Source organism: Varanus komodoensis, unplaced genomic scaffold (genome assembly GCF_004798865.1).
Source record: "Varanus komodoensis strain SLA01 unplaced genomic scaffold, ASM479886v1 scaffold55, whole genome shotgun sequence".
NCBI lineage: Eukaryota > Metazoa > Chordata > Lepidosauria > Squamata > Varanidae > Varanus > Varanus komodoensis.
Genome location: NW_025336157.1, coordinates 3870439 through 3897816, shown reverse-complemented (window position 1 = coordinate 3897816; position 27378 = coordinate 3870439). Strand labels below are relative to the sequence as shown.

The 27378-nt window shown below is 49.0% G+C and overlaps 2 protein-coding genes across 2 annotated transcripts; one reads left to right on the top strand and one right to left on the bottom strand.

The window, feature by feature from the left end:
• Nucleotides 1-1905: 1905 nt before the first annotated feature.
• NDUFS2 (NADH:ubiquinone oxidoreductase core subunit S2) lies at nucleotides 1906-19459 on the bottom strand. The gene is made up of 14 exons (XM_044448592.1): nucleotides 19238-19459; nucleotides 17932-18035; nucleotides 15626-15816; nucleotides 14932-15052; nucleotides 13644-13756; nucleotides 13135-13209; nucleotides 12501-12578; nucleotides 10087-10172; nucleotides 8575-8694; nucleotides 7643-7772; nucleotides 7443-7538; nucleotides 5463-5546; nucleotides 4406-4463; nucleotides 1906-3719 (listed from the first exon to the last, which is right to left on the bottom strand). The coding sequence occupies exons 1-14, from the start codon at nucleotides 19321-19323 to the stop codon at nucleotides 3682-3684; spliced, it is 1380 nt and encodes a 459-aa protein (XP_044304527.1). The 5' UTR covers nucleotides 19324-19459; the 3' UTR covers nucleotides 1906-3681.
• Nucleotides 19460-21069: 1610 nt separating this feature from the next.
• LOC123032585 (cytochrome b-c1 complex subunit 8) lies at nucleotides 21070-24880 on the top strand. The gene is made up of 3 exons (XM_044448594.1): nucleotides 21070-21089; nucleotides 22198-22365; nucleotides 24684-24880. Exons 2-3 carry the CDS (start codon nucleotides 22212-22214, stop codon nucleotides 24776-24778), a joined length of 249 nt encoding a protein of 82 aa, XP_044304529.1. The 5' UTR covers nucleotides 21070-21089; nucleotides 22198-22211; the 3' UTR covers nucleotides 24779-24880.
• The last annotated feature ends 2498 nt before the right edge of the window (nucleotides 24881-27378 follow it).

Genomic DNA, 27378 nt, shown 5'->3' with positions numbered 1-27378 from the left:
TTATAAAACACATGGTATAGGTTTCTCCACTGGTCAGACTGGTCATGTGGATGTATTTCACTTGAGAGCTCAAACAGAGCACTCAAAGTTAGGCCCAAATTTTAGCTTAACTTAGCCTCCTGCAAGAAGAGTTTTCGTAAAGGAGAGGTGGTTTGTCAACAAGACTGTAATCCTATTGCTGAAGCTGGCAGCTTTTAGGCTAAAAGAAATGGCTAAGATTCTAGTCCACATGGCTACTGAAAGACACAAAGTGCCCTATGAGAAGGCTGAAGTAACTGGTGGGAAACTTTCAAGTGTTGTAAGAACCAACGAATGAAACAGCAGAAAAATAGATTAAGTTGTGGATCAAATGAGATCAAACTGAAGTTATGGAGAACTGAGACATCTCATTCCAAAAAGCAGCGTATGGGTAGGTAAATCAGCGTTACAAGGGCCAGACACGATCATTAACCATTTTCCCCACCAGTCAAAGCTTGGGACAAACTCTCGCATAACCTGCTCAAACACATCTCCATCTCATGAACACTGCAAGACTCCCGCTGGACTTCAAACAATGCTGAGGTTGTCCTGAGAAGTTTTCCAATACATGCTTTGCTCCAACAGCATTCATGCAATGGATTTTAAAAACCTCTTTAGAATGGACTTTCCATGCCAATGGTTCGAAGGCTTCCTGGCTTTCTGTTGTCTTTTGCCCGGTCTCAATGCCACCCCCAAAGCTATCGTTCCCGGCGTGAGGGTCCTTCAGCTGAAACTGATGGGGGCTTCTGGCCCAGCGCACTAACGGTGAGAGGGAGGCTGAAAGGAGGGTCATGCCCCTGCTATAAAAGCTAAACCTCCCGAGAAACGGTTGTGCAATTGTGTTCCCCTTCTTCTTGCGACCGATTTCTCCTTCCCCTTTCTCTCCCCTGCAATGGAGGAATGTGCATGAAACATCGCCACTTGGCCACCCGTGGCCAAGGGCTTCCTGCCGCAGCAGATGGCAGAGGAGCCATGGCACTCGCAAAGAACAGACCAGGTGTAGCCAGAGCTATCGGCTGTTTTTTGGCTTGTGTATCCGCCGGTCTTGAAGCAAGACCCAGAGAGATTGTTCAACGACGACCGCAGAAGCCACAAATCTTCCCATAGAGAAACGCGCTTCAAAGATTCAGCCAACCAGAACAGGGCATTGAAAACAAAAGCGCTATATGCTAAGAAGCCCCACTATCCTTTGGCATGTAGGATATCAGGAAATGCTACAAAAACGTTAACCCTGCCCCATTCCACCCCACTTTGGGTTGCAAGGGGGATTAATCCAAGAAATCCTGAACCGGACAGGAACTAGGCAGCGAGAGGCAAGAAACCAGCACGGCTATCCAGTCGTAACTGATCTAAGACAACAACTGCACCCAGACCATATGAAACCTTTGGCATTGCATGTAAAATCTATACCAGCTTTGCCAAACCAGAGTTCGCAAGAGCTGGTTTGTGCAAACTGTGGTTTGCTCTTTCTTCGGAACTGACAGACCATGGTTTACCAGAAATGACCAAAGAACTGGTAGTCAGGGGAAAGGGGACAAGAATGCAGCCACGGGGAAACTCCAGTGGGTTGGGCCAGAATCCTAGGAAAGATCGTCTGGATCTTGGACCCTAGATTTTCTACCTCTTCTCTAAGCTGTGGTTTCCCGACTCATCCTTGGTAGCTCACTTCACAGTGTGGGTTTTTAACTACAATCACTACAAGCCACAATTTTATGTGATCCCAAATCAAGCTGATGGTTTCTACTGTAAACTAGCAGACAAGAGCTAAAGTCAGAAGGTATGTTCAGTAAGTCCGTCTTGCTCAGCCCAGCCTGCATCTAAAAATCTGGCCAATTTGAAAACTCATTCACTTGACTGTTAAGGTGATGAAGAACACAGAGATGTTGATTTTTGCATAGTTGTTTTAGCTGTATATTTCACAGAAAAATGCATTTATTGAAATTTTGAAGGTTCCCCCCCTTAATTTAAAATATAACAGAATTCCCCAACTTGGTGTTCTCTGTACACCAAGAGATGAACTGCAGCTCCCCTCATTCCCAGCCACTGTAAAAGCACCCAAACCAATACTCACCCTAACTTAGTCTCAGTTGGAAACATGTTATAATATGAATAAACTCATCATGGAAGCACTATTTAAGCTCTGATGCACATGTTCTTTTAAATAATCTACTTCCTTAAATTGATACATTCAACAAACAGACTTTCTACTCACTTTTGACAGACGCAAGATAAGTATTACAACAGCAGAAGGATAAACGCTCACATCCAGTAATGCAGTAGAGACTGAGACGTTTAATGACGCTTTCAGCATTTGAATGCGTGGCATATTAAGGCCGCTCTTTAATGCAGATATATATACCTGTGGATATTTGATCCAGCTTGGTTGAAGCATAAGGTTAATTGCCATTTTATATTCTATTCTTTCCTCTCTCTCTCTTTTTTTTTTTTACAGTTTTGGTTTTGCCAAAGCTTCTAATAGAAAGACCAGTATTTATTTGCCCTGGAGTTGGCAAGCATCGTGGATGAAACCTGAGACCCAGTGCCTGCCAATCACATGCTCCATGTGCCGGGCCTCTCCACACAGTGAGACTGCAAGATGCTGAGAAAGCCCTTTGAGGAGACTGTGTGGCTTCCTGGCTCAGTTTCAGAACATACTGCCTACAACACCCATCTCCAGTCTGGTCCTCTCTGGATGCTTGGGACTCCCGGGCCCATCAGCTCCATCCAGCAGAGTCAAAATGCCAGGAATTGGGGCCTCTGGAGGGTGCCGAGCAAGCGGAGGCCGAGCTTAAGGTAAGAGGCGTGCTGAAGCTTTTAGGCACCCAACAGGGGTAAGGAAGTGAGGTGCTCCCCAAAAACCCACACAAACAAACCGCCACAAGAGGGGAAGCTGTTGCCAACAGCTGATTCACCATGAGAGGGAAGGAAGAGCTGAAAAGCTGCCCAGTGCTGAGAGGGGAAGGTACTCCAGAAGTGACACCTGATGCAAAGAGGAAGCCAAGGGAGGTCGGGTGAGGCGGGGAGGAGAAACCCGCCAGATCCGGTGGCAGATTCTTCACACCATCACTCTTGCATTAGCCACTTGCTCCCAAGCCAGGTTTTGGGATCTGAATCCCTAAACCGCCTGGATATCAGAGCCCCTTTCTCCCTTCCCAGCAGGGCTGGTCGCTGCAGTAATCCAATGAGGCACTCCTGGGGGCTCTGCACGGACCTGAGGTCCGTTTAGACCCTGTTCAGAGCACGGCCTTCAGTGTGTTGCCTTCCCCTGTGCTGAACTGTGTCAGGTGGGCTCCGCTGTAGCGTTCTTTCAGGTGCCGGCTGAAGGACATTTGACTGACTGTCCAGCCCCCATTTTATTGATTTAACTGAGCTTTAAATATTTTAATTCTGCTATTGGGTGTCTTTTTTCTTTCTTACTGCTTGGGAATCTTGTTCGAGAGAAAGCGGCATATCAGTCTGCGAATAAGTAAATGAGGATGACACGAGATTTTTAATTGTTTTCGCGAAGCTCTGCCAGCAGCACGAGGAGGGCCGCACACGACTGCATGCAGAGACACAGGTGAAAAAGGATGGAGGGTGGACTCCCGTGGTGTGTGCAGGCACCCGAGGCCCTGGGTGCAAGGCTCGGCTTCGGTTCGACACGCGACCCGGGTGGGGCAATACTTATCTATCCACTTCGCCAAAGACAATGTCCTGGGTGCCTGAGGAGGAGGAGGAGGAGGAGAAGAGGCAGAGTTATAGAACTGTATTACTCAAAAGTGGAAAGTCAGCAAACTCGAGACTTGGGGTTGGCAGCACCTTTCCGCCTGAGCTACCCCATGGGACAGCTCCAAAGGACAGACTGAAAATATTAGAGACGTGCAAAATGGAGCACCACATGGAGAAAGTGGAGAGACAAGCTTTCCTCCCAGCGCCACCATAATACTAGGACCCTGGTCCATCCCATGCCACTGAATGGGGGGAGATTTGGGACAGCTAAAAGGAAGGATTTCTTCACACGGCAGAGTTAAATTCAGGGACTCACTCCCATGAGATACAGGGAGGGCCACCAGTTTGGACAGCTCTAAAAGGGGACTGGACGAATTCATGGAGGAGAAGGCTGTCCAGGGCTACTAGTCCTCATGGTGACCGGCCCTCTCCAGTTGCAAAGGCAGAATGTCGCCATACACCAGTCGCTAGGCAACTGGGGGTGTGTTGTGGGTGCACTCAGATCCTGCTGCGGAGCTGTTGGCAGTTGTGTGACTGGAATACCGACAAGACGGGCCCTTGCTGTGATCCGACAGGGCTGTCCTTGTTCTTCCTAGGGAACTAATCCCTTCCCCAGTTCTTCCCCGCACAAAACTCCAGCTCCCAACGGGGGGCAGAAGGCAATCACAGCCAGACTTACCAATGATGGCGACCACGTCAGCAAGCATGTGGCCTCTGGACATCATGTCCAAGCCAGCCTGCGGGCAGAGACAAGGATGAAAAGAAAACAGGGTTTGGGTTGGTTGGTTTGGTTCTGAAGCAACTAAATTCCTCTGCCATTAAAATTATGGACTGTGCTGGCCCGAAATGGCAGAGGAGGCGTGGGATCAGAGAAACTGACTAGGACTTTCCTTGAAGTAAACAGATACAAGGAGCGGGAAGATTTGCTGACCTAAGAAATTACTGCCTCTCTGCACCATCGGAGGGAAACAAATTCTAAGCGAGCCTCCATGAACAAGAGGTGAGACTGACAGCAAGCAGCTTTTCTGTCTCAAAGATACTTCAAGCTTCTTGCTCCGGGGCGGTTTCGGAGTGCCTGTCACATGTGGGAAAGCCACCAGTTCCCACATCCATACCCCCAAACCGCAGGAGGGAGACCCAGGTTTCTGTTCTGTGTGTGTGTGCTGTGAGCATGATATTTTCCCTGACATCAAGAGCAAGAAGAGAAACATGAGGGAGGAAGGAAGGAAGGAAGGAAGGAAGGAAGGAAGGAAGGAAGTTCAGGTTCGGTGCTCTTCTATTTGCCAACAATCTCAGGAGGACAAATGACAAGCAAAACATGCTGAGGAACCCCGACACACGTCCTGCCACAGCCTGTCGTCCTACACTAGAAGGCCCGTGCACACCCGGAGTCCTGGGAGAGGATGCCGCACCCCCCTGAAGGCCGGGCAAAGGCGGACTGCTCCCAACCCCAAGCCTGTGCAGCAGTCAAGGGTTCAGAGCGGGGTGGAAGAGACGCCAGCAGGGCCAGGCCTCTGCCTGCCAAGCGAGGGCCCAGTTTGAGGACGAGGTGCCTCACCCCTTCACTGAGCCAGAGGCACCCAAGCAACCGTTCTTGAGGGCGCAAGCCATGCACCGAGCAGGAACGACGCCCAATTTTAACAACTCGGCAATTTATTTCTACTCTACCCAACAGCCAGACTTCCTCTTTCCCACCCACACCCATCCAAGCCCCAGAATAGCTGTGCTTCTCTTACCAGATGGGCAAAACCAGGAGCCTTAATCTTACAGCGGTAGGGCCGGCTGCTGCCATCCGAGACCAGGTACACACCGAACTCTCCCTGTAGCACAAGAAGGCAGAGAGGACAATTAGGATTCGTTGGGCCAGGCCACCCAAGGGCAGGAGGGAAGGAGAATCTCACAGCGCTGGGAATCTGAGACGCAGCTGACCTTTGGCAGGTTTTCTAAATGCTGACAGCAGCTCTTATAAGTGAGTCTGGGATTTGCTCTCCAGCCGGAGAGAGAAACGGCTGCTACAGAAAAGCTTGCTTAAGATAGGGCAGGTCTCCCGTCATTGTATGAGGCGTGGACCATTCTGCTTTCTGTCTTTTTGTCTTTTCTTTATAAAAGTTGTATGCCATCCAATTACTAACGTCTCTGGACGGCTAACAGCTTTGCCCCTGCTGAACTTGAATGGCCTGGGAAAGGGGTGAGCCTGGGCACGCCCACAGTAAAGATGGAAAGGACCAGAGCAAAAGCCTTTTTTCCCTGTATGCTCCGCTTCCATTTCCTGGCCTTCCACACTTCCAGCTCACACTCTTCCAACCTGAGCGCTCTGCTCCACAATCCATGCAGAATTAGGGATGGGCTGGGGTGACCCACCAGGCCATGTAGAGATGATGCTTCCTGGTAGGTGTTGACAAGCCATTTAAAACCGCTGCTTTGGGGAAGGGGCAAGAGCTGCCCAGAGAATCCAGAGGAGAAATCCAGAATTCGCATGGTGATGCGATCGGACGCCCGTCAAACGAGTAATGGAGAGTTAGGAGGGAGAAGACACGACTCAACCTAAGCCAGGCCTCATTTCATGTGGAAATATTTACGCTTTCAGAAATAAATTAGGATTTCATACAAGATAAAGTCCCAGTTAAAATGAAGCAGGGGCTCGTCTTTCCTATCAAGGGTAGGAATGAAGGCGCCTGCTATGCCAAAGCTAAAGAGCAGTCTGGATAGTCTTCATGTCCATACGCCCCAGTCCACATCTGAGGCATGGAGGATGGGACAGGGTCTTCCCAGAAGATGCGTCCAGACCCAGAAACCCTGCGATGCTGCCCAACTTCCTTAACCGTGTTCAAATCTTCATCCTCCTTGTTTGAACCCACTCTTGATGTTGCAACTAACCCAGAGCAGCAGATAATATTTTTGTATGTTTAAAAGGACTTAAAGACGTTTTCTAAAAAAAAAAAAAGCTTTATCATGAGCAATTGATTATGAGTGATGGATCTCCTAGACTTAAGCTGACCGTGAACTGTAACAAGCAAGATGGGAGGGAAACAAGGCCAATTTGCAAACAATGCTGAAAGACAAGCTTTGTTTTCTCTCTGTTCCTTAAGCCCAGGCAACCATGACGACAATTAGATCGCTGAAATTGAGATGTCTGGGGAAAAAAACCCTTTTTCTTTGCCCAACATTTTAAGGTCTAAATAATTTTAATCTGGTTTTATTGTAAACTCAGTCACATTTTGTTTTGATATTGAATTTTTTGATTGTTTGTGTATTTATTGCTATTTATATTTAAGCCATCCTGGAACAAATGGATTGTATATGACAGGATAAAAATATTCTAAATCGATTAATAAATAAAATAAGTAGGATGGATGTTTGAGTGGTAGCACTGAGAGCGTGGTATTGTACACACATTCTCGGGCTTGGCAAGTGCCGCATTCCTTAAGTTTCTGTGTACGTTTACACATATGTCCAACCTTGGGGCTCTAATAAAACCTAAGACGACCCTGAAAGTCTGTTCCAGTTTATAGTATACTGGGATACACTGGTACCTGGCCAGGGTGGCTTATTTTATATTGTATGATTGTATTTTATTCTTATGTTTACATTTTTAATTTATGATTATAGTTATTTAATTTATTGTTGTAAGCCGCCCCGAGGCTTCGGCGAATGGGGCGGCATAAAAATGTTTTAATAAATAAAATAAAATAATAAATAAATAAATAAATAAATACCTTGGGAGCTTCAATGGCTGTGTATGTAGCCCCGGGAGGGACCTGGTAGCCCTCTGTGTACAGCTTGAAGTGGTGGATCAAGGCCTCCATGGAAGTCTAGGACATGGGACAGAAAAAGAAGAGACACCGTATCAACCAGAGCAAGGTGGTCCCATGCTTGGCCAGAAGAGGGTGCTGGCTAGCCAGCAGCGCCATCTCACCTTCATCTCCGCTCTTTTTGGGGGAGCGATCTTTGCATCATCCACCTTGATCTCCCCCTCAGGCATCTTGTTGAGAGCCTGCAGAATGATGCGGAGGGACTGGCGCATCTCTTCCACTCGGCACAGGTACCTGCCCAGCAGAAAGCAAGGATGCTGCTGTTGCTAGGACACGGTGCGAGAAAAAGCAAATTCCAAGGAAGATGGGAAGGTAGTGGGGGGGGGGGGGACATCGGAGGCCATCTTCTAACATGGCAGGCGCCAGCTGCAAGGGGCTGACGGGGTGTTCTCTCTCGTGGTCTGAGGCCAAGCCCTGAATGCCAGGGGGTCACGTCTCTCCCTCCCTTCAAAGTTGAGCACAAGAGCTGTTCTCCACCAGCCCAACAGAAGGCCCACTTAATTCTTCTTCTTCTTTCTCTGCCCCTTGCAGGCCTTGGGGGTGAGGCCCGTCCACAATTAGGGGGCTACCACTGGGAAGGCCGTCTTCTTGTCATGAGCAGAGCTAGCTGGAGCCGGGGGTCAGACTAGATGGCTCTTTCCGACTCGCGCTGTTTCTGTTTCCTGGTTACTTTTCTCTGAGCATCCCTTTGGAGATGGCAGCTGGAGGAAGGCTGCAGATATAAGGCAGCTCAACGGCCGTATGTGAGGAAGGGGGCAGTGACCACAATTAATGTGTCTGGCTGTTTTTGTGACTTGAATCTGGGGACTTGGAATAAGTCATTAGCTGTATGGCTAACGGGGCAGGGTAGAAACCGAATCAATAACAACCCCAGGATCGCAAGAGAAGGGACGACCTGTAGAACTGAACCAAGCTTCCCCAGCAGCCCCTTGGGAGCTTCCCTGGCTGTGGGGAAGGAGAGAAGGCCAGGCGAGTCCCCACAGCAAGCGCTGGCCGTGCACCCGATTCTCCTCCCCTCTGCAAACGGGCACCGCACCTGTCATAGCAGTCGCCCCTGGACCCGATCGGGACGTCGAATTCCACCTGGTCATAGACGTCGTAAGGCTGAGTCTTGCGGAGATCCCACTGGATGCCCGAGCCGCGAAGCATCACTCCACTGTGGGTGAAACAGGGAGAAAACGCACACGATGCAGGCGGAGAAGCGGAACGAGAGACCAAAGCTAAAGGCAAGATGGCTTTGGAACGCGTTGGGCGGGCGACCTGCAGCCCTCCAGCTGCCCCTCGCTCTAGACAGCATCGCCAAAAATGAGGAGCGATGGGCCTCGGACACCCAACTGTCCAAAGGGCCACGTCTTGCCCCCCCTGCGTGTTCAGGGGTCTTTGCAAACGGCCTGGCTGGAAAAGGCGCAGCGTGCCAAACTCCCGGGCCTGCGACAGGTCAGGAGGAGGACGGGGCCAAGCCACTCGCTCAGTTCCTTCCCACGTTGCTTATGCAACACCTTCTGTTCTTGAATTCTGTCAACCCGGTTTATGTGAACCACTGTCATTCAAAGCCAGGAAGTGGGATTGTGTACACTTGTGTGCTTTGGGCCCCTTCAGTCCCACTCGGATATTAACCAGGGTTAAGGAAAACAAGTCCTGGTTAAACCTTACACCGGGAAGGGTGCTCTCCGAGTGAGCTGGACGGCAATCCCACATCCCTCAGCCTGCATCAGTCTCCCATGGAAGCTGCTGGAGGATGTCAACGAGTTTCTGCTAGAGCAGGGCAACAGAACCTCAGGCCAGGGGCCCAAATTCAGGCCCCTGGGGCCTCCCAGGAGGCCAGGTCAACCTTTTCCTGCTCACCCATCTTCTTTCCCCCTCTGTAAACTCTTGGTAGTTTCCCAGCTTTTGTGCAGTTTCCCCATTCCAAAAGTTTGAAATGCTTTTTCTAAGATTCAGGCAAGAAAAACTTTAAAAGATCGTGGTTGTGTCCCCATCTCTTCTGCTTGCAGCATGCCCAGGACTGGAATGTAAGTCCTGAAGCTGAAAGAAGATTCCCCACCCCACCCTGCCCCCGTGCCAAAGCAGGGCTGTCAAAAGCCATGCCTGCTCTTTGAACACAGCTGGCCAGTTTGCCCATACCAAACCACGGCTTAAACAACCCACGGGCTGTTGGGAACAAGCAGGGAAGACGGACGTCTACTTGCGGTTCGCCTGGCACTTCTGCCGTGACTTCGCCACCCATCTGACATGCCTTTATAAGCAGCTGAGCATCAAGTGTGAAGGGTCTCCAGGCTTCAGGGCTGTTCAGCCCCCAAACCAGGTTCGTGTGGCCTGCTTGCTTACAATGCACCCGCTTGGGGAGGAAGACGGGACACCGCCTGCTCTCTCCCACTTGGGCTGTTTCATCCATGGTTGGCATTACCATGCAAGTGAGGTCAAATTTTTATCTGCAAGGGAGAACTCGGCCCAGGGGACATTCCAGGCATTTCACTTCCACAATGAGAAAGGGGGTTGCTCTGATTCCTCCCACCAGATCTGAGTGCCCCTTGGCAGAGTCTGTCACCTAAAACCGTAATTGAGCGCGTCCTCCACTGTTACCACTCCGATATCAACTGTGCGGTTCTTCCAGATTCGGTTGTTGGTGAGCATCTGCAAGAGCAAAATAAGACAGGGCAACTTAGTCCTGCTACAGAGTCAGGGGTTAAGACACCAAATGGGCCAAACTGGAGCTGGGGCTGCTGGGAGTTGAAGTTCAAAATATCTAGAAGGCACCAAGCTGGGAGAGACTGCTCCAGAACCTGCTAAGTTCTTTTAAAGCGGGACAAATGCTCAAAGCATTCACTTACTCCCAATAAGCCTATGCATTGCTCGCCATGGCAAAATGTAGCCTTAAAGCATCTTGTACAGAAAGTCACCAGACAGGAAAACCCAACAGCAAAATACAAATAAAATAAGCACCAAAGAAATGAGCTCTGAAAGGAATACCATACAAAGAGTGTGTTTGTCTGCAATGCACAGAATCTCCATTCCAGCAAAATCTTCACACAGCAACTGGGTCAGAACCGGACTCTAAATACTGGGGGATTGAAGTGGATCTTTGCCTGGGGACTCCACAGAAAAGCTTTTGTAGGGAAGGAGGTTTTATAAATGCCTCTCACAGACTGAATAGCCCCCCTGCATGGCCTGTGTGTACGCATTAAAAACTGCACTAGGTTCTCCACATTACACCATACAGTACCCTACTAAAAAGCAGAGGCATCACCCTGCCGACCAAAGTGTGTATAGTCAAGGCTGTGGTTTTCCCGGTTGCAATGTATGGCTGTGAAAGCTGGGCCAGAAGGAAGGCTGAGCGCCGAAGGATTGAGGCCTTTGAATTGTGGTGCTGGAGGAGACTCCTGCAAGTCCCTTGGGCAGCAAGGTGATCAAACCGGTCAGTCCTAGAGATCAACCCTGACTGCTCTTTAGAAGGCCAGGTACTGAGGATGAAACTCAAATACTTTGGCCACCTAATGAGAAGGAAGGACTCCCTGGAGAAGAGCCTGATGCTGGGAACAGTAGATGGCAAAAGAAGGAGGGGACGGCAGAGGATGAGGTGGCTGGATGGGGTCAATGAAGCAGTCGGCGTGAGCTTAGATGGACTCTGGGGGATGGTGGAGGACAGGAAGGCCTGGAGGAGTGTTGTCCACGGGGTCGCGATGGGTCGGACATGACTTCACGACTAACAACAACCACCCTAACCCTGTTCCAGCACTGAGAGGCTTGGCACATTTCATATTAATGATGCTTTTTATGGCTTCATGTTGCTATTTTACTGCCATATTGCACTTTTACCACCAGATTTTTATCTTTCTGAACTTCAAGTAAGATTTTAAATAGTTTAATATACTGAGCATTCAATCTTATATCTATTCTTTTGATTTATCTTTATTGCTGGCTGTTATGTTGTGACCTGTCCAATACACTATGAATTATATAAGTTTTAATTGCTGGATCATATGTTATGAACCTCCCAGAGAACCTTACGACTAACGGAGCAGTCAAATAAATGAATTTGATTAATTCCTGCTCAAGCAAAATTAGCTCTATGGGAAACCCAGGTGAAACATAGAAACAGAGTGAGTCAGAAGGGGTCTCCCAGGCCATCTAGTCTGACCCCCGGCTCCACTCACGACACACCCACCCGCCTAGAAAATGGTTGTTTGGCAGACTAGGGACAGGCAGGCTGGTTTCTTCTACAAGCGGCTTCTAGGTCCTGCTGACAGTTTCCCGCCATTCTGTTTTGCATGCTAAGGGCATCAGAAGGAGAAGGCCGTGTGCAGTGTGGAGGCAGAACCAGCGCAGCCCTGCTTGCTTGCTTGCGTGGCTGCCCGGCACATTTAATGCCCCAAGGGGGCTGTGCACATATGCCCTTCTGATTAAAATTAGACATGAGATGTCAGATTTTCAATTGCTTTCTGTTAAGCTAACACCAGTAAAACGTGAACATACAGAGATTTCAGCTAGATAGATTGGCCCGACAAATTCTACTTGGGGCAACTACAAGACTTTCATTGGGAAGAAAAATTGCCAGGAAAAACATCCCCAGAATGACAGAATGCTCTGCAGGCATGGAATACCAACTGTTTCCAACCCAGGCCCCCCGAAAGGAAAACTTGGCATTGAGGAATTGAATGGCATATCCTAGAAAATTTACCAGCCGAACGGGCCATCTTCACCCCTAACTATTCTTACTTTGTGTTGCTGGTTCTCTCGGCTTGTGCCTCCTTCCCTCTACATCCTTGCTTTATAGCTTATGTTTTATACTTTTAATGGATTGTACGTCACCCAGAAAACTTGAGTTACAGGCCGGTTGAAAAGTATGAGAGAAGATTTTGTTGTTTGCCTGATTTGTAAACCTGCAACAAGGGGGCAGAAGCCGGCTTCGCTTTCTCAGAAAGTCACTTGGAAACGTCACTCGGAACGTCACTCATGCCTCACCTCTTCCACCTCGTCTATCCGGCAGGAGAAATTCTTCACAAACTCATATATGTCATCCATCAGCCCCAGCGGCATGTCCTGAGTGCCAAGAGAGAGGAAGACGATGGGAGCGCGTGTCGGCAAGCAGCCACAGACAGTGTCTGGCTAGCCTGCCTGAGTCCCAGTAAAGCACTGCTAATGGTCTGATGACGGGAAGTTGGTCCACCACCAAGCAAGGGTAGAGAGGGGTCTCTACTCTTGATGTAACACTTATAAAGCACCCGTGGTTTTCTGGAGAGTGTACAGATATTAACAGAATATCGTTGCCTGCAGACAGAGTAATAGACACTGCATGTAAGGAAAATGTGATGAGGAGGGCAGAGGAAAAGCCAAGGCTGGAGAATTGGTTCTTTCATGGGCCAGTGGTCTTCCTCCTTGCCATGATGGGGCAGCCTCCCAGTGGCCACTGGTCCCCTGGCAGAAAATGCAGCATTTTTTCCTTCTGCACAGGGATTTAATATAAGCTTTGCTATGGTGGAGAATTTTATCACATGAGCCTCTACCTGTATTGTAAAGGGGCAGAAGGCAGGTATCGGACTGCACACGTACCACACCCACAGCCAAACCCTGCTGGTCCCCAAAGATGCCGTCTTACCTGATGGACGCCCCCTGGACGGATGTAAGCGGCATGCATGCGGGCCCCAGAGACTCGCTCGTAGAATTCAAACATCTGCAAGGAAAGGACCGGAGTTGCGGGAGAGAAATTTGGCATCACTGGCTTCTCCTAGCAGAGCCACACAAATTGGAGGCAGAAAAAGGCGCCTTTTTTTGCTCCTTGGCCTGGCCTGGTCACACAGACGCCCTTTGCTGGAAGCACCGGGTCTGCCGCACAGCATGGCAGGCAGTGTGAGGCCCAACACCACACGACACAACACAAGGGCTCTCAACACTTCGCTAGCCAGATTCTGTTCCGAGAAAAAGAATTATGTCACCTGCTCCCCTGTGCCCACAGACACAGGGCCTCTTTGCTGCCCCCCATCAGCCGCGGTTCTCAGGGGGGTCCTCCAGGGCAGCCTATGGCTGCAGAGCCCCCAAACACCAGCACTGGGGTCCCGTCCTGCTTACTGGCTGGGCAGGGCCTTGCAGAGGCGAGCAGGCCCTTACCTTTTCCCGCTCCTCAAACATCCAGAAGAAGGGCGTCATGGCCCCAATGTCCAGGGCGTGGGTGGTGATGGCCATGATGTGGTTCAGGAGCCGCGTGATTTCACTGAAGAGGACTGGCAGGGAGGCAGAGAGATCCTTGTTAGCCGGCAGCATGCAAAACTAGGAACATGCAGGTCGGTGGGGGGGGGGGGGGGAAAAGTCGCCAATTCAACAGCGCAAGCCTGGGACTAGCACTGGTGTTGGTGCCTGCAGTGCGGAGAGAGTGGCCTTTCCACATCAGCTTTCCCCAGATGAACAGCCTCCAGGTATGAATTCTTGCCCGGTGTGGCTAAGAATGTTGGGAGCTGTGGGGAGCCCCGGCCTGGACGAGACTGATCCAGATGTTGACCTGCGACTGCTGCCTTCCCTCACCATTGGCTTCGCTAGCAACGGCTGGGATTTTTGAATTACACTCCTCCTTTCCACCAACAAAATAAATAGTGCTCCAGAGGACCAACCAGCCTTTAAAATAAGAGCTGAATTAAAACCCTCATGAAACAACTGCATTAAATGTACGGCTAAAAACAGGCAATAGAGTGAAAGCCACGTTAACAGTTCCTCAACGAACCAGCTTACACAGCCATGCCTGCCTGTATAAAAATGTTGCAGACAGCCGGCAGAAGGCCAGCCAAAAGGGACCTACCCTTGACCCCCTCAAGAGGACGTTTCAGCACCCGCGAGCCGCAACCAGGAGGGCTGCCTTCTGTTGGAGCTCCAACACCACCTGGAGGGGCAGACTTGGCCCACTGCTGGTTTATCCGAGCTTTGTTCACACAACCCATCCATCCCCCCTTTGCCCAAGTGGGTGAGGCAAGCCCGGAGAAGAGGGTCGCACAGCACCTGGGCCTGCCCTTATGAAGTCCACCCCAACAAGTCAAAACGGCAAGCTGGGCTGTGCGGTTCGCTTAAGAATTCTGGCTTCTTTGGATGCACTTGATCATAAACCCGGGTTCAGACGACACGTCAATTTGGTTCTTCCTGACTTGTTTATGCAGTCTCACAAAGCCGGGGGGGGGGGGGGGGGTGTGTGAATGGGCTGCGTGTGGCAGCATGTAGCTCTTTCACATGGTTTATCAAAGCAGGGTTCCCAAAGAGTGGGGGGTGGGCAGTCCCCTCCCACCCACCCTGTCCTCAGTTGGGAGCTAGGTTTCCCACTAACATCCCTGCACCAAGAAGCGCCAGGTATCGGTGCTGGAGCATCTGCTGGCTCCAAGCACAGCTTCCCCAGCCCCTCGGCTTGCTCACTCACCTCGGATCCACTGAGCCCTTAGAGGCGGACGGATATTGAGCAGTTTCTCCACCGCTAAGGAATAGGCCTGCTCGTTGCACATCATGGAGACATAGTCCAGCCGGTCAAAGTAGGGCAGAGCCTGAGACAGAAGCAAAGTGTCAAAGACGAATGGAGACGTGCCTGAAATGCTGAGGGCTGCCTCTGTCGCTAGCTATTGGAAACGGGTGTCCTGATTTCTAATACGGTACCTAAGGGACTTGGCTTCGTCAAGGGAGAACAGCCTAAGCTGGATACAGCAAGGCCTCTGAGGAAGCTTGGCCAGTGGCTGGACACGCTGCGTCTGCCTGGCCTGAAGAAGGCAATGCCCACTGGTCCTCTCTGCATGGCCCCTGCCCTGGGGCAGCCCTACCGCCCCCCCCCCCCCGAGGGAGGGGACTCTCCATGCCATTTCTAAGGGGCTGCCACAGAGCAGGTGGGGAAAGGCTGGTATGTAATTCTGACCCTTGGCCTCCCTGGCTTCCAGCTGGACACGATGCTCTGGGTAGCACAGTCCAGCTGGACACGATGCTCTGGGTGGCACAGTCAGGCGCTTGGGGGCTGCGGTTGTTACGCAAGGGACACTGTCACATTAACCCAAGCAGCTCAAAGGCAAGCCAACCCTCGAGTGCACAGTTCCGTGCTCCGAACAACAACGGTTCCTGCGCAGCGTCACCTGCAGGTAGGTCTTGTACTCGATCAGCTTCTCCGTGGCCCGGTGGAGCAAGCCAATGTGAGGGTCGCACCTCTTCACGGTCTCCCCGCTCAGCTCCATCACCAAACGCAAGACCCCGTGAGCCGCCGGGTGCTGGGGCCCAAAGTTGATGGTCAGGTTGGAGACTTTCTTCTCCATGAACGGGTCCTTATCTGCTCAGGGCAGAAGAGAACAGGCAAGGCAATGTGGTTCGTAAGGGAGAGACGGGAAGCTGGGCGGGTCCATCTCTTCCCCTCCTTTTCTCTTATTCTTTCCCTTTTGGAGAGGGACAAGTACCACTGGGCAGAGGGAGATGACAGATCTCAAAACAGGAAGTGAGAACCATCCCATTATGGCCGGATACATCGTTTCCTGGTTCACATGGAAGAACTATTTGTAAATGTTTCCAGGGATGGAAGTGAGCCCCCTCCTTAGAGATCAGTGGGAAAATCCAGTATGATAAGGCCACGATGTAATAGCACTCTCACTTTCATCTGGCAGCAAACAACTAATTTTTTTATTTATTAAAACATTTTTATGCCGCCCCATTCGCCGAAGCTTACTAATTGCACCCAAGAAATGAAGGCGCTCCTGCAGTAAGCTTTTATCTAATGTGAAGGACAGGAAAAACAAGCCACCAGGACAAACTGCAGCTCGCTGTTCCCATTCTGTACTTCAAAGCGGTGAGAAAGCGACTTGGAACAGCCTCAGAGTAGTTAGCAGAGAATATGGCAAGTCAGGCACTCTACAGTTTACACTGAACCTGCAGTCTCACTCTCACCATTACTGCTACCTCACTGCAGGTTAAGCTGAGAAAATATTATGCAGCAAACCCGCCCATTATTATGCCCCAGTGCAGGCCGGGGCAGTGATGGGGTGCTGAGAGGTGTATTGACGAGGGCGGTTTGCAGCACCACGCAAAAATCCCCCATACCTCTCAGGCTGCAATAAAGGTCAATCTACTGGAATAGCTCCCTCGGGGCTCCCCCAGAGTCAAATCAAGCACCGAGTTTGTGTGCAGAAATCTTAGGTCCTGTGGTTTTGTGGGCAGACTGATAGCACATATTCCAAAAAGTGGGAAAATGCACATGAAGACGGATCCAAGTTGAGAGCACATACTCTTGCCTTTGATACTTATGCTTGTATTTGCAGCCACAGGTGATGCTTGTATACCAGGAATGAGTGCAAAATGTTCTTGAGGTTTCCCTGCTACTACATTTTGCTGTATGGAGTCAATACACTGTTTGTCAGCACAGGCTCCCAGAGTACCTTCAAAATGCCCAAGCATTAGTCACTAAAAGGTGCAGTGAGAATCATAAAATACACAACTACAGCAGAGTGATAAAATTTTTCTTTCCTGTGACAATATATAGAGGGAGGGGAGACATTGGTCGAAAGTTAGGGAACAGGTGAGCCTTCGAACATGGCTGAATTGCTGCTCCCAGCAGCCAGTGGTTAAGGCTGATAGGAGATGTAGTCTGGCAACATCTGCAGGGTTCTGCTTTCCCACTCCTGAGCTATTCGGTCAGAGGATTGTGTTTTACCTTCACAAGTTCCCAGATTCAATCCTGCACCTCCCTCCTAAATAAGAGGAAGGAAAAGGGAAGAGAAAAACCCAAACATTGGAAAGGTTCCCACACAGAGAACGGGGCAAATTTGTCCTCAGCAGGGCCAACAGGTTTAAGTGATGAAAGAATTTCTCCTAATCTTTAAGAACCACCCTGATACAGTGGTTGGTTCCCAGCAGAATAAACCACCTTGAACAACAAAGAAGCACATCACTATCCAAGCATTTTCTTTAAAAGCCAACTAACAAGCATGCTGGTTTTGAACATCTTTCAAAAAGTGCATTTTATGCTAGCGATGCTAATACAAGCCACTCCCAGAGCTTTCTCACTGTTTACAATGCCACTCCTCATCATTACCCCTGTTTAGATCCCATATCCCATGTTCCCTACAGGTTGCTCAGGACAGAATATCAGTTCTTCTCTTCTCACATCGACCCAAACTTAGGCAGAGAAAGAGATGGCTCCAAGCCAGCTCATAAGCTTCTTTGCAGAGCAGTGAGTAGATGTAGGTTTTCCTAGCCTGATGTTCCAATCTAATCAGTGCTGCTCCCAAAGCCTTGGGTTCCAAGCAGCAACGGCACAACGCCCAGCGAGGTGCCTCACTCCCTCTGCCGAAGGAGCACAGGAAGCTGGCTTCCGCCGAGTTAAGCACCGGCCCAGCTAGTCTGATGTGGTCGAACGGAAGCAGGGTGGCTCTCCGGGGTCCCAGGAGAAACTCACCATTCCATGGAGGAGGAACCCATTTCTCTGTTTCTTTGGTGGGGTACATGACAGCACCTCCATATTGCTTGACATAGTCCACGTCGGGCTGCCACTGCTTTCCCCTGAGGAAAGGATGAAAACATTAAGAGTGGGAGATTCCATGATGCAGCAGCTCTTCCATCACTAACTTAGGGCCCTGCCATATGGCAACGGATCCTTGGCTGACCCTGTATCTCCAGTTTGGGAAAAGCCGCAAGATGAAGACACACAGAGAGAAAGGAAGCCCAAATGTATGCAGGGCACAATCCTATGCCTACTTAGATGGGGGGAAAGTCTTGCAGCTCCAGGCATGGCTGACTGGGGCACAGTGGGAAATGTTTTTTTTCTGCCTAAATATACATAGAGATGCACTACAATTTATTTTATAAACTGTCAGAATGAAATACACAACACACATACAATGAAGTCACTGATAAAGATCATGGATTTTAAGTTTGAGAAGTAGCAACCAGTTAAAGTACATTTTTATTAAGGAGCTAAAAGGGAGAAAATGTCAAGGCTTTCCCCATGGTGGTGCCTTCCAGATGCTTTGGACTGCAACTCCCAGCATTCCTGGCTGTCGCCCATACTGGCTAGGGCTGATGGGAACTGAAATACAAAACATCCAGCAGCTGCCAACTTGGGGAAGGCTGGAGGAGTGTGCCTCTATCAAGGATTCTTATTTCTGCAGAAAAAGGAACAAATAAGAACTGTTAAGCAGCAAAAACCATTCCTGATGGGGCAAGGCCTTTATTTAAAACACCAAAGCTGCAGTTTCAAGCATTTATTTGTATCAGTGGGAAGTGTCTCAATGCATTTCAAATGGTACAAAATAGAGCTGCCAGGTTGCTGACGGGGACTGGGTGTTGTGCTCACATGACTCCAGTCCTCCGTCAGCTTCACTGACTCCCCATTACATAGCGTGTAACAGAGAAAAGAAGGGCTATAGCTGGGTACTAGCAAGGTGCAATATGAACCACAGCTCATTCCCTGAGCCTATTTCAAACAATGGCCTGAGCAAGGAATGTATTATACAACAGGGTGGACGCATGCCTCTGCACATTTACAGCTCGTTTTCCTTCACTATTAAGAGACCACTACCCACCCTTATGTACAGGGGGAAAAGCAATGCATGGGCTTCAAAATATGCACCTCAAGAGGACTAGGAACTTGACAGTTAGCTAGCAATTAACTAGGAGCAAGACAGGAGTTATTACACCATAATAAGACGCTCTATTAGAAAAAAAATATATTTCCCCTCTCGACGTGGGAAAAGGAACACTACCTGCGGGGCGCTGCCCCCAGCGCAATTCCCTGTATCCATGACCCTGAAGGTGCCCGCAATCTCCACAGCGACCTGAGCGCCGACATCTTCCCATGAGGCCCCGCGACAGCCACCGAACGCCAGCTCCGCGCCTGCGCGCTTAAAGGTCAGCGATACAGCACCGCCATTATTAGTACGGGTTCCTTCCCACCTGTGGCCAAGACCGCCCGAGAAAAAAGGCCCCACCCCGCAGCCTCTGCTTTTAAAGAGGCGCAAAGCAATTACGCATGCGCACTGTGTGCAACCCGAAGCGGCGCGTCCCTATAAAACCTCTCGATGAAGAGGCGGTCGGGTTTTCCGCGAACGCGGCGGGGGCGAGCATGCGCAGTGATGTCAGTTAGTGCTGGGCGATCCGGAAGTGGCGTCATCGCGCAGACAGACGGTCTGAATTTCGCGACTGGGCTGGAGAGGGAAGCGGTGACCTTTGCGGAGGACGCTGGACTGGTGGGTAGCTGGACTGGTGGGTAGCTTGTGGGGTGAGGCGGGGGGGGACCCTCCTCTCTCCTCTATTTTTCTGTAGGAGAGGGGCTTGGAGCCCGCTTTCGGTTTGCAGGCATCTCTCGGAAGGAAGGCAACCGATATTTTGACTCTCTGGTTCAGTTTACGCCAACCTGGCGCCCTTCAGAGGTGTAGGATTACAAGTCCCAGCATCCCCAGCCAGTCATGCTTTTGCGGGGAGGCTTGAAGTTGTAGACCAGTCTCTCTGGAGGGTAGCAGGTTGGTGAAAGCTGTAGACAAGCAGAGCTGTATGCACATCTTTTCTCTGGATGTATAGGACTACAACTCCTATCACTCCGACTCAGCGTCTCACTTGATACCGAGCTGGAGAAGCCTTATCTAGGCTGACTGGCAGTCTCTTCTTGCTCGTAGTGGATGATGCAAAGCATTGAAGGTGGCACCTTTTGCATGCAGAGGCGCTGCTGCGCACTGATCCCAGCCCTTCTGTGTACAGTGTAAAGCACACAGGAAGCTGGGAAGTTGCGTTGCACTGATTGGACTGTTGGTCCATGAAGCTTAGAGCTGCCAGTGCTAATGGGGCAGCACCTCTTCAGGTTTTCTCAAATTGGGGCCCTCCCCAGGTCTATCTGAAGATGTAAGTCTAGGCATACCTGCTTAGGAATGATGTTGCAATCATGTACATGCTTATGCTTTGCTTTCCACCTGCTAGGTTTATGCATCCTGTTTTTGGTCTGGAGTCATCAAAAGGAGCTTGCAACACTTACACTTAAGGATGCAAGAGAATCATTAAAAATGGTACTTTAAAAATCCTAGCAGGAGCTGGTGTTTCCATGCCTATCTCCAGGCAGGCTGACAAAATGTGCAGATGAATACATAACATGGTTTTTGTTTTGATGTTTAAAGGCACTGATAGCTTATGGTGACTTCCTGCCTAGACTTCTGTAATGCGCTTTACGTGGGGCTGCCCCTGAAGACAGTCCAAACACTTCAATTGGTGCAAAATAGAGCTGCCAGGCTGCTGACGGGGACGGGGCGTTATGCTCACATGACTCCAGTCCTCCGTCAGCTTCACTGGCTTCCCATTGAAGCCCGGGCCCAATTCAAGGTGTTGATTATGACCTATAAAGCCCTAAACGGCTTGGGTCCTGGCTACCTGAACGAGCGCTTATGTCCGTATATGCCCGACCGCCCCTTGAGATCTGCGGGAGAGGCCCTTCTCCGGGAACCCTCCATGAAAGAAATTAGGAGAGTAAGTACTCGGAGGAGGGCTTTCTCTGCGGTGGCACCCAACCTATGGAATTCACTCCCCAAAGAGGTCCGCCTGGCACCGTCGTTACTGGTCTTTCGGCGCCAGGTAAAGACCTTTTTATTTAAACATCATTTTAATTGTTAAAATATATGATCTGGCCAGGGCAACTTCTTCTTCCTTCTCTTTCTCCTCCTATATTTTTATTTACTTAATTTATACTGATAATTTTAATCTTATATTTGTAAATCAATGTATTTTTTGTATTTTTGTATTTAATGGTAATTTATTATGTGCTACTGTATTTCAATGTATTTTATTGTGTTGTAAGCCGCCCCGAGGTTTCGGCAAGGGGCGGCATAGAAATGTTATAATAATAATAATGAAAATTGCTCACTCTCTAGGTCTTAGCCACATCTGCTGCTGTTGATATGACTTTTCCATCTGCTGCTTTTTGCCAGTTCCTGAGTGGCAACAGGGCAGAACCCCATTCATAATATAAACTCATATGTTAAAATTACATTTTGCTGGTGTATGTCCAGTACCTAGGTGTGTAGCAGGCCATTGTTTAAAAGATATGGTTGCTTTGCATGATGGTGTTGTAGCCCATGGTCTGCAGAAGGCACAAGGTGGGGAAGTCTGCCAATAAACAGTGCTGTATACCCAGGTCTTCCTATGGATGTGTAGGATTACAAATTCCATCACCCTGAATCAGCACAGTATGTGATGGGATCCAATCACTTGCCCAGGTGTGGCTTGTGTTGTCCAAACCCCGGTGACATGACTTCTTGAAAATAATCCTGCAGTATTAAAACTTTGCAAGCTTTATTCAAATTTCTGAGCTTTTCTGGCAGGTTGTCCTTTGAAATATTCAGTTTAATTGGTGGGGGCAAGCCATTGATGAACTCTCCTACGCTTAGAGTAAAATGACTTCCAGCCATGATATGGCTTAGCTACTGCTGTGCCACTGAACTCACAGTAACCTATCTTATTTAGTCATGTGAGTTAAAGAAAGTGATTCATATTATGGTTTAATGGATATGGTTATGTGAACAAAATGATTTTTGAAGTGCATTTAAGAGTAACTGGTCTGCAGTTCCGTATTTTTGTGATCTAAGGGAAACTTTCGCAAGTTGGTCCACCGGAAAACTGCTACCTGTGCTAAGGAAGGTGCAACTACACCATTGGCCTTTCTTTGTCTCATTCTCTGCTACAGAACAGCTTTTCAAGATGGGTGTGCACCTTGGAAACTTAGTACGAATGCGGCATATGATCACCTACAAATTGTCTCCGTTTGAACAAAGACTTTTTCCTAAAAATATGTCCAAAGAAGTTGTCAACCTTTGGAGGCGAATTAATTCATATATCTTCCGTGTGGCACCTCGTAAGTGGGGAAAAAACCTCTCATTGTGCTGCTGTGCCTTCCATTCATTTGGTAGTTGCTCTCTTAGAGGGCTCCCACCTTCTATGGCCAAGAGTAGTGCTTTGATATTAATGGTGATATTCAGAGCTGACGAGAGGGTTGGCTGGCTACAGAATCCCACTGGCCATAGGACACATTTGAATTTTCAGTGACTATTCCAGATACTCTGCTATTAAAAGGATATCATGGCTGGCTGGGGGTGGTGTCAGCTTGCCTGTGCATGAAATGGTTGTCGCAGCTGGTTACCGATCACACATTTCCAACAAGAGAAACCACAGAGGTGAAAGGTTTTCCCAATAACTCAAGGGCATGGCAAAAGGGGGCTTGCGCATAGATGCCCTCCAGTAGCATCCTTGCATTCTACAGGGTGGTAACGCTTCCCTTTGCAGCATACCAGGCTCCCATTTTTTAAAGTTATCTGATTACTTATAAATACACTAAGAATCAGGAGGGCAGGGAGACTGGCAGAGACCACTTTGGAGATCTCATTCCCAGAATAATGAAAGGGAGATGGGGGAGAGGAAGCAGTGTCTTCCTGTTTGCAATTACTTTGGGAAGAGGAGGTGGGCATGAAGCCCGGATCAGATTACATTGTTTAAATAGGTTGCTTCTCTCTCAGGTCTATACTGGAAGCGCTAGGTGGAGGAAGAGAGCAAGCTAAAGTGACAATCTGTTTAATTATTGGTAATAGGCATTGGCTTTCATAGGCTACTCTGATTTGCATTTTTAAGGCATTTCTGTCCTGCAAAGATTTTAACCCAGGGTGTTTTCCAATGCAAATGGAAACAAAAACAATGTTACATGAGGACAGTTATGCAATGAATGCACTGGCATATAATGAGCATCTCAATTAAGATGGGCAAGTCAGTAGAAGCCACTTCCTTGCCCTTTTGGCAGGTGAGGCCACTTCACCTGTGTGCCTTTCCTCTGACTCCAATTAAGATGTAATTACCAGTCTGGCTGCCAGTTATTCATCAGCACTGATGCTAATGACTGGCATTGACATAGCTCATTTCTAAGTATGCAGAGGGATTTGCAGGTGACTGCAGTAATACTCAGCATCAGAAGAAATTGGAGGTATGTGGGTATTGTAGTCCTGCTGGCCTAGTGCATGGCACTTTGCAAAGCGTGGGGAGAAGAGTTAAAATAAGGATAAATAGGTACAAGGGAGACAGCTGAGGAAGGGTTAGGGATACAGACAGATTTAAAACAGGAAACAAATACTACTGCAGTGATGTAGACTTATGTTTAGTTACTGTGTGGCATTTCAGCTGTGTTAAGATTTTATGGGAAGGGTGAGTTTGAGGCAATATAACTTTATGTACTGAAATAGTCACCTCTGAAAGCACATGGATACTAAAGAGAATCGCAACCAGGAAGTTGCAGCTCAGAATAAAATAGTTAGCTTCAGGTTTTTAAGAAAGATCACCTATATTTCTGTTTGTGAACTGTAACCTTGTGGGATGCTTTGGCAGGTGTAGTTTGCAAACCTTTTGAATTGAGCCTTACAGCCAAATCTGGTCCCTTACAGTTCCCAGGGTGATGGGACCGCCTACCTCCTCTTCCCAGCCACTGACTGGTGACTTACTCCTTTGTACAGTTTTTCCCTATTCCAAAAGGTCGAAATGACATTAAGAACTTCAAGCTAAAATAAGCTGGCATTTTTGGTATTTTGGCCTGGCCCCTTTTTTTGCTTTCTGTTCTGCTCACTACTGGTATGCAGAAGCATTTTTGAAATGGAGTTTGACCCTCTGAAAGTGGTTCTGCCCTCCAGTTTTAAAGCAACAAAAGGCACACTGGGTCACACAAGATGGGCTGAAAGTCTAGACCTAGCAAGAGAAAATCAAGGGAATTCAGAAATTCAAAGTTATTGCTATTCCCAGGCTTTCCTGATAACTAAGCTGCTGTGTGTGAACGAGACTGCTTTTTTTGATGTTGCCAAATTCCGGACCCCCATCACCTCCAGCCAGCATGGCCCGTGGGAGTTGTAATCCCACAAAACTGGGAAGGCCATTTTATATTCCCTGGTGGTTTTAATGGATGGTGTTCCATTCCTGCATGCTTTTTGAAATGACACAATGATCAAAGGATATGTGGTCATTTAATTACACATACTTAGATTGTTACAGTAGGATACAAGGGCAAGGAGCCAAGAGCTGTGGGAGAATTCTTTGAGGGAGCAAAAGGGTTGTAGGCAAGAGACGGGAGTGGAACAGGGTGAGCAAATGCACTGGGTATTTTAACATGTATAGCTAATTTGTCCTTTTTAATCTCTTAAGCACTTGCTAGTGGCTATCTCATTTATTCCTGGGGAACCCAAGAATTTGAACGGTTGAAAAGGAAGAACCCAGCCGACTATGAAAATGATGAGTAATCTGACTGAAAGAAAACATTTCCCAGCGTTCTTGTTCTGAGCTTATTAACATGCCTATAAGTATTTAGAAATGACTTGCTCAATAAACCTTTCTTGGTTCTACCCATGAGTGGTTATTTATCAAATGGGGTGGTTCATAGTGCTCTTTGCTGTTTACCAACTTAAACTTGTGATTTTAATTATTCAGGGATGTATATTATATTGAAATGTTTGTATTAAAATATACTATGGTTATTCCTGTCTTTTTTCCTTTTGCAAGGAATCCTAGGTGACTTCATGGTTATTTTTCTTGATGTTTATCTTGACAAACTGATAGGATAACTTAAGAAAATAAGGAGCTCAGGCAAAGTCCTCCAGTGAGCTTTGTGACTGGGGGCTAGAACCCAAATCTTCTTAATCTTGGTCCTATATTCTATCCCACTATTTGCTCTTGAAGGTGATTTATAGCAATCCAGTTTTAAAAGCTCCAAAACCAGTCCTATAAAAGCTCTAAAAAATAAACAGCTCAAGAATTGCAATGTAAAATTGGTGGATTAATCCCATTCCAGAACAGGTCAAACAAAATTTTCTCTGAAGAAACCAAAGAGGCCGCCTGGCTCGGAGGAACAACATATCTGGCAGCTGTAAGATGCCAAAGAGGGTCTCTCTTGATTATATGCTTGAGGAGGCAGGATTGTGCGGGAGCATGAGGGGTGTGGGTGTCAATCACTGGTGTGAGTTGGGTTTAGAAATAAAGTGAAAACTGGTGGATGAAGTGTCAGAGGGCTGAGAAAACTGACTACAACCCTTTGCATCAGCTGGCTTGCATCTGTCCTCTGTGACAGTGTGAAGCCACCTTTAATCACCCATTTGTGATCACATGCCTTTATTTTTGGGTTAATTGATAAACTGAATATTGGATCTTCTCCTGGCTTATAAGAGGAACTAACTAGCTGCTTTTCTGGAATCTGCCTAGGCTAATGTGTCACTTGTCTCTTCCACTAGTTACAAGATAAGCTGACCACGATAGTTTCCATATGGTGGCAGTGGTTTGAGATTTTCTATAGTTTTAGGAATTCTGCTTTTAGCTTTTTTCAATTTAACAGCTTAAACTTGTTATGCAAAGGCAGTGACTTTGACATTTATATTGCAAAACCCTCATCTTGCTTTTGAATAGGGGAAGATAAAAGTACTGGTGTTCAAGGGGTTTTTAATGCTGGTTTTTTCTCTTTTTGTAAATATAACAGGAAAACCTATGGGGGGGGGAGTAAACCTTCTGTGGGACTGGCAGATGATCATACCCATCCCTGCGCACATGGACCATTTGGTGGTTTTCCAAGCCTTGTTCAGTTACCTCCCATTCTAGAAGGTTGGAAATATCTTTTCGTTTATATGCTTCCTCCTGTGAAGAACTCAAGGTGGTTTACATGGTTCTGTTTTGCCACAACAGCCCTGTGAGGTAGATCAGGCTGCAAGTGAGGGGCCCAAAGTCACCTGGTGCGCTTCATGTTCGACTGGGGATCAGAATCTGAATCTCTTGTGTCTCTAGCCCTACACTTGAAGCACCACGCCAGCTCTAAGATCAATTTTGTGATATTAAGCCGCACTGTACTGGTAATTTATATTCCGGTTCTTTCCCCCGTGTCTTTGATCTTGTCAGCCATTGCAACGCAGCCCCTAGGAATTTCAGCTCTTGTGGAAAACTGAATCCAGACTTTGAACTGAAAGAATTTCAGCCCCTCTGGCCTGAAGAGATCTGCAGGTAGTTTTACAATGCAGGTAAGCTTTTCCGTTTCCCTATGAGGGGAAGAGAAGTGACGAGAGGGCTAGACTGCCCCGATTTCTTGCAGGGAGGGTGGGCCTCGCAGCTGCACGTTCTTCTGCGTCACACAAAATACGCTTTTTCAAGGGGGGGCAGGTCGAATTTACTGCAGTAAAAACACGGCACTTGGTTCTTTGACTCAATCGTACACGGTGTGTGATTTATACTGGTGTTCCCTGGTGCGAATTTCATCCCCTGGCAAACTTGGCGGGGTTTTGCGTCCCTCCTCATCCGCCCCTCAGTTCGCGGTTTCGCCTCAGGACGGGCGAGCGCGCGCGCCACGGAAGGCATGGGAAGGGCGGGGCGGCCAATCCGCGCGCGAGAGCCTTTTCGCCCTGCCCCGAGCGCGAGGGAAGGCTCCCTCCAGCCAATCCACGCTTCGGCAAGAGCCTTCCCCCCCTCTCTCTCCCCGTCGCAGTCTCCGGGGCGCACGCGCGAGAGAGAGAAGACGAAAGGTCGTGTGGACCAATCAGCGCGCGAGAACCGTTAAACCTGCCCGCCCCTCCCCGCGTCCTGTCACGCGTATTCGCGCCCACTGAACCTCCGTTGTTTTTCTCCCCCGCCCCGCCCCCTCGGAGCCCCGCCCCCTCGGCTCGCGCTCCGCCCCCTCCTCGGGAGCGCGCGGGGCAACAGGAGTCGGATCGCGCGGCGCGGCCGAAGGGGGAAGTCGCGCTCCTCCTCGGCCATGGCGGAGCGAGGCGCCCCCGGGGGAGGCGGCAGCGGCGCGGCCGCCGGCGCCCTGGGCGCCGCGGGCGGCCAGCGGGGCTCGGCAGCCCCCTCGCTTCTCCCGCCGGCGCCC

Coding starts and splice junctions, on each gene's coding strand:
- NDUFS2 (XM_044448592.1), bottom strand. CDS start 19,323: ATGTCGGCGCTCAGGTCGCTGTGGAGATTGCGGGCACCTTCAGGGTCA. Junction 7,539..7,642: donor CAAAAAGAGCGGAGATGAAG/GTGAGATGGCGC, acceptor CCCATGTCCTAG/ACTTCCATGGAGGCCTTGAT. Junction 3,720..4,405: donor TGACGTGGTCGCCATCATTG/GTAAGTCTGGCT, acceptor CCTCCTCCTCAG/GCACCCAGGACATTGTCTTT.
- LOC123032585 (XM_044448594.1), top strand. CDS start 22,212: ATGGGTGTGCACCTTGGAAACTTAGTACGAATGCGGCATATGATCACC. Junction 22,366..24,683: donor TATCTTCCGTGTGGCACCTC/GTAAGTGGGGAA, acceptor TAATCTCTTAAG/CACTTGCTAGTGGCTATCTC.